A 6,000-nucleotide genomic window follows, 5' to 3' on the forward strand; every position below is an offset into this window, starting at 1 on the left:
AAGACTCACACGAAGCAATAAACAATACTCAAACGTTTATAAGCATGCATATACATCTAAACAATAACCGAGTCGACTACTTTCGCAAATAGTCCATAAACAACTAAAAATCCATAATAAAAATCATCACTTTACAAACCAATCATCCAATCACTCTCCCCTCCTCTTGTTTCGTCCGATGTTGATGATGTCCTCCAAGAGTTATATTTCGTCCATCCTTTTTTTACGATGTTTATTTATATGACAAAGTCAGCCGCTTCTCTAAAACAATCCTTGTCCAATTCATATATTTAATAATATATTTTTAGGGAGATGATCAAATAGGAAGTTTATTTTGGCTAGGAAGGATAAGAAGCAATAAGATTACGACATGTGGCAAAATTTAAAATAAAGAGAAAGGGTATTTTAGTCAATTTTATCCAATCTTCTCCCTTCTTCTTCTCTCTGTAACTTCAAAACCCACCATCTTCAACCTTTTTTTCACTTTCTATCTCAATAATCACTATATTGTAGTGCGAATTTCGTCACCAATCAATGATTCAAACACCCAATCAACGTGTTCTTTAACTTTTTTGAAGAAAGCCAGTTTAATTTCATACAATATCTCATTTTTTTTCCTGTGATTTTGAAGCGAGTCACTCGATTCGTTCGATTCGATCGCTGATAAGTGTTTCTAACATTCAAACTTCATCAATCTATGAAGAAATCTGAAGAAATCGGCTTCGATCTATGTAAGAAATTTTTTAATTGCATTTTTACGATCTGAGTTTTTGAATTGAGTAATTGCGTTTTACAAAGTAATCTTGGCGGGGTCCGGGGGCAGCACCCCTGGGAGCAGGGTCCAAGGGGCGGCAGCCCCTGGCGGGGTCCAAGGGGCAGAGCCCTGGCTGGGTCGAGCTTTTGATCTCCTACTTCCTAGTTCAGACAATTCACAGACAAAACATACACTGGTTCAATGCGTTTTAGAAAAACACATTTTGAAGTGTTGTTAGTCCATTGCGTTTTAGGTAAAACACATATTTATGTGTTTTTAGTCCATTGCGTTTTAGAGAGAACACTTTCTTTTGTGTTTTTAGGCTGTTACGTTTTAGAAAAAAGACATTTTATGTGTTTTTTGGTCCATTGCGTTTTAGAAAAAACATATTTTGAAGTGTTTTTAGTCCACTGCGTTTTATGTAAAACACATTTTTATATGTTTTTCAGACTATTTCCGTTTAGAAAGAACACTTTCTTTTGTGTTTTTAGGCCATTGAGTTTTAGAAATAAGACATTTCTTTGTATTTTCTGGTAATTGTGTTTTAGAAATAAGACATTTATTTGTGTTTTTTTGTGCATTGCGTTTTAGAAAAAAAATCATTTTTTACGTTTTTTGTCCCAACTGGGTTTTCCATTTTTTTTTCGAAAATATAACAATAGTATACTCGTTTTAAAGATAAAAAACGCTCATTTTTTTGGTGCAGTTTTTATAAAAAAATAATGTCGTATGAAAAAGTTATTAACGTTTAAAAAATGAGGGGGGATTGGAGGAGAGAGAAACTATTGTCTTTGACTAGAATGCCCTTACAAAAACCCACACCCCTCTTTTTTCCTCTTCATTTTCACTCATTTAATTTTAGTCCTTGATTAAATCAATTGATAGTCAAGATTACTTTCTAGCAAAAAAAAAAAAAAATTCCTATTATATCCTAACCTTATATTTGTATGTTTAATTTATATATTGAACAATCCTTTTATCCAGTAACACTTGCCTCCATTTATTAATAATTGGTGCCTTCTATTTTTTTTCTTTTGAAGCCCAAACGTGTAGGAGTTTTTGGCCCAAAACAAAAACAATAATAATCTGCAGCGTTTAATAAATAACATAAAGATAGCGGGCTCGGCCCACTCGAGAAAAATAGCGGCAATTTTAATTCGGTCACTGGTAGTCTACTCTACTCGACTAGCTGGATATTTCTTTATTACTGATTTACCTGACCAAACACAAAATAATATAGTATAATACTAAAAACTAAATAAAACAAATAAATACTATATAAAAATTATAAGGCCCACATATTTCTAGATATGTTTTCATCGTCTTCTAAACCTAAAACAGTACACTACCTCATATTTCTAGATACGTTTTCATCGATGTTGAAATGGGTTAAATGCAATAACCGGCCCGGTGATGCTTCCGGCTCCTAGTCAGACCGGTCCGACATACCAATAATCTTATACTCTGTCTTATACTTGTTTTAATAGATATCATCCCTGCCATACCAATATTTATTTACATTCTTCAACAAATTAAAATCAATTGCAAGAAAAAGATGCAACATATAAAAACCATATTATTAAGTTTGGCTGACAACCAAGCCGTTATAGTTTTTCAACAACACCTTAGAATCCTGATATCTAGAATTCAAAATTTATTTGCTAGTTGAAACGGATGATCATTCAGCTTGATTTCACTTCACTACTATGGGCTTTGTACAACACCAATGTACAAAAAACCATAGGAGCTAACATGGGCTACGGGTCGAAAGGGCCCGCAGCCACAGACGTTCCAACATCATCATCTCCAGAGTCTTTACCATCATCACTAACTTCCTCGTCACTTGTTTTCTCATCTTCAACTACACCAACATCCTCCGGCTTCGCGTATTGTTCACGGTACTCTACATGATCATGTAGGCGGATTAAAAAATTAAAACTTGGTATGATAAACTTTATTATTAGTATGAGTACCTTTCACTCTTTTTTCGTAAGTTTGTTTGTCACTTAAGATAAGAGCAGCAGCTTCTGTGTTCAATGGATCATCGGCATTTGGGTCCATCAAGAGTTGGGGAAGAAAGTTCTCAAACACATTCACTAAGTCTACAAACATTTTTATGATAGATGTTGAAAAATACCATTTAGTTTAATTTAATTTAATTAGTTCTAAAAATTATCCTACCAAACATGGGGCTCCAAGTCTGATTAAGCACATCTACGCAAACTGTGCCTGACCTGAAATTAACATTTGATAAATGAATTTATTTATTAATAAACTAATTAATGTCATATTTATTTATTTGCATTTCATCATAACAAAAAAATGACTTACGCTTCATCAACATTTGGATGATAAATCTTGTTAACAAAGCCAATTGATGGAGAGGAATACGGGTAATCATTTGGAAGCTCAACTCGTACCTTCCACAAACCTCCGGCGTAAGAACCTGCGTGCGTATTCATGATTATGAAAAATTAAAACAATCAGATTTGAAAACATTTGATAAATGAATTTATTAATTAACTAATGTCATATTTATTTTGAATCAAAATACAACATTATGTTATACATTATTTGAAGATTGAAATAAATCATAATTACAAGTAATGTTTCTAGTGATTTAACAAATATTAACATATAATTTCAATCCAAACACAACTAGATCCTTCAAGATCTAAAAGAAGTTTCATCCAACCATAAAAGTCATAATTATCACTAATTTCATAACATAATCAATAATCATACCCAAAAGAAGAATGAAATTGTGCAAGAATTAAACACATAAAACTCTTTGATCCCTAACCAGAAACTAAAATTTAAAGAAATAAATTTTGAGATAAATTCTTGTTCATTAAACATACAAATGTCCGGTTTGACTATAAAAGTCAAAGCCATAGATGATGACTATAAAAGTCTTCCTTCACCACTTTTCATCGAAACTTTAAATTAGATATTAGTAATTGATGTCTCTAGGCATTTACAAAAACTATATAATAATAATAATAATAATAATAATAACAATAACAACCTAAGTTTTAGCTAAAACATTTTGCCCCATAGATATAAATACATCTCAAGCTTACCCGCTGATAAGTAAATACACCAAAACAATCACCTCTATCTATTCTCAACCGCACGTTGATCATGATACGAAAAAAATATGAAAAAATTAATAAAAATAAAACCGAAAACATCATGCTTTGATCATGTCAAATTGCATTTACATTAATAAGTAATGACGCGTAAAAATGATTTAAGGAATATTTCCAAAGACGTTAATCATTCAAATCAATTTCTAAAATAAGATACACATGTGACTGATTTAAATCTTGTGATGCATGTTCAGAATCAAGAATCAACATTATCCATACATCACTTGAAGATTAAAAACATCATAATTATAACTATTTTTTCTAGTAATCTAACATATATCAACATTTAATTTCAATCCAAACACAACTAGATCTTTCAAGATCCAAAAAGAAGTTCCATCTGACCATAACAGTCAAAACTGTCAACAATATCAAAACATAACCAATAATCATACCCAAAAGAAGAATAAACCTGTGCAAGAATTAAACACATAAAACTCTTTGACCCCTAATAAAAAACTGAAAATTTAAAGAAATAAAATCTGAGATACATTATTGTTCATTAAACATATAAAGGTTCGATTTAACTATAAAAGAAAAAGCCATAGATGATGCCATAAATGCTCTAAACCGAATACATACATAGTCCCTCTTCACCACCTTTTCATCAAAACTTTAAATTATTTTATTAGCAGTTAATGTCTTTAAGCATATACCAAAACTATATAACTAGAATCATAATAATCTAAATTTTAGCTAAAACATTTTGGCCCATAGATATGAACACATCCCAAGCTGGCCCGTTCCTAAGTAAATACGTCAAAATTACCACCTCTATCTATTATCTACCGCACATGGACCGTGATACGAAAAATATATACGAATTAATAAAACCAAAAACACCATACTTTGATCATCACAAATTGCATTTACTTTAAGACCATGCGTAATGGGCATGAAAGGGCTTGATAACGCCCCCACCGCTGCCTCCTTGGACGTTATACGGGGCATGAAGAGGAAGAAGTGTTTATAGTATAACGTCGGATGAAGAGAAAAAAAAATTGAAAGGTATGATGTTGATGTGGCGAAAAATGCCCCTTAGGAAGCATTAACCATTACGAGTGGTATAAGAAGTAACGGTGAGTAAAAAATGTTTTAAGGAGGATTTCCAGGGCCATTAATCATTCAAATCAATTTCCGAAATAAGATACTCATTTAACCGATTTAAAATCAAACAATGCATTTTGGAAAAAAGAATCAACATATGTTCTACATGATCAAAAACATCATAACTATAACTAATTTTTCTAGTGATCAGCATTTAATTTCAATCTAAACACAACTAGAACTTCAAGATCCAAAAAAGAAGTTCCGTTTGACCATAAAAGTCAAAATTATCACTAATTTAAAAGTTTTTAAAGTAGTTCTAAACAAAAATCAAGAACATAATCAGTTAAACAAAGAAAACTGGTTGAGGGTTTAGAGAATTTACTGTTAGGAGGTCCATTCATATACACAAAGAATTCATTCACGCTATCATCAATGGTTTCCACCTTGAAATTATTCATCATTCTGAAATAAATATTCAATAATATTCAATTAGTAAAATAACAACATTTAAGCAAAATTATTTATATGAAAACATATGGAAGTAGAGAACTAACAGTTTCATGAGGTCAATTTCCTTGCGTTTGGTTGTAGAAGACATGATTTTCTTTCAGAATTTCAGTAAATTGTTTGTTAGGAGAAGATTGAAGAATATTCAGGGCAAGAATGTGTTGTAAAAGCAGGGGATTTATAGGCATTGATCAATGGCAACAAATACAAAAATGTGAGTTTATGACAACTATTTTTTACTTTATTCTCTTTTTTTAACTTTTATGTTTTATATTATAAAAAATGTTCATAAAAATATACATGGACCAAACACATGACCTTTTTTGATTTATGAGTTATAGCTATAAGATAGAAAATTGATTTTTTTAGATGATCTAGAAAAGTCTTATTTTTAACGGCCAACAGAATCAATCCAGAGCATTCTTGGAGCACCCACTGGACCAAACGGAGTACTCCGAGAGTAACCCGAGTCCACCAACAATTCCGGAGAAAACCCGATAACCCACCCGCCCGTAGGCACGACGGTGAAATTACTGG

The 6,000-nt window shown here is 31.7% G+C and overlaps 1 protein-coding gene across 1 annotated transcript; it reads right to left on the reverse strand.

Annotated features, from left to right (window-relative positions):
• Positions 1-2,393: 2,393 nt before the first annotated feature.
• Positions 2,394-5,554, reverse strand: LOC110903581 (ubiquitin-conjugating enzyme E2-23 kDa). Its single transcript, XM_022149422.1, has 6 exons — positions 5,511-5,554; positions 5,339-5,418; positions 3,086-3,200; positions 2,936-2,988; positions 2,728-2,856; positions 2,394-2,657 (listed from the first exon to the last, which is right to left on the reverse strand). Exons 1-6 carry the CDS (start codon positions 5,552-5,554, stop codon positions 2,512-2,514), a joined length of 567 nt encoding a protein of 188 aa, XP_022005114.1. The 3' UTR covers positions 2,394-2,511.
• Positions 5,555-6,000: the final 446 nt, after the last annotated feature.

Source organism: Helianthus annuus, chromosome 13 (assembly GCF_002127325.2).
Source record: "Helianthus annuus cultivar XRQ/B chromosome 13, HanXRQr2.0-SUNRISE, whole genome shotgun sequence".
Taxonomy (NCBI): Eukaryota; Viridiplantae; Streptophyta; class Magnoliopsida; order Asterales; family Asteraceae; genus Helianthus; species Helianthus annuus.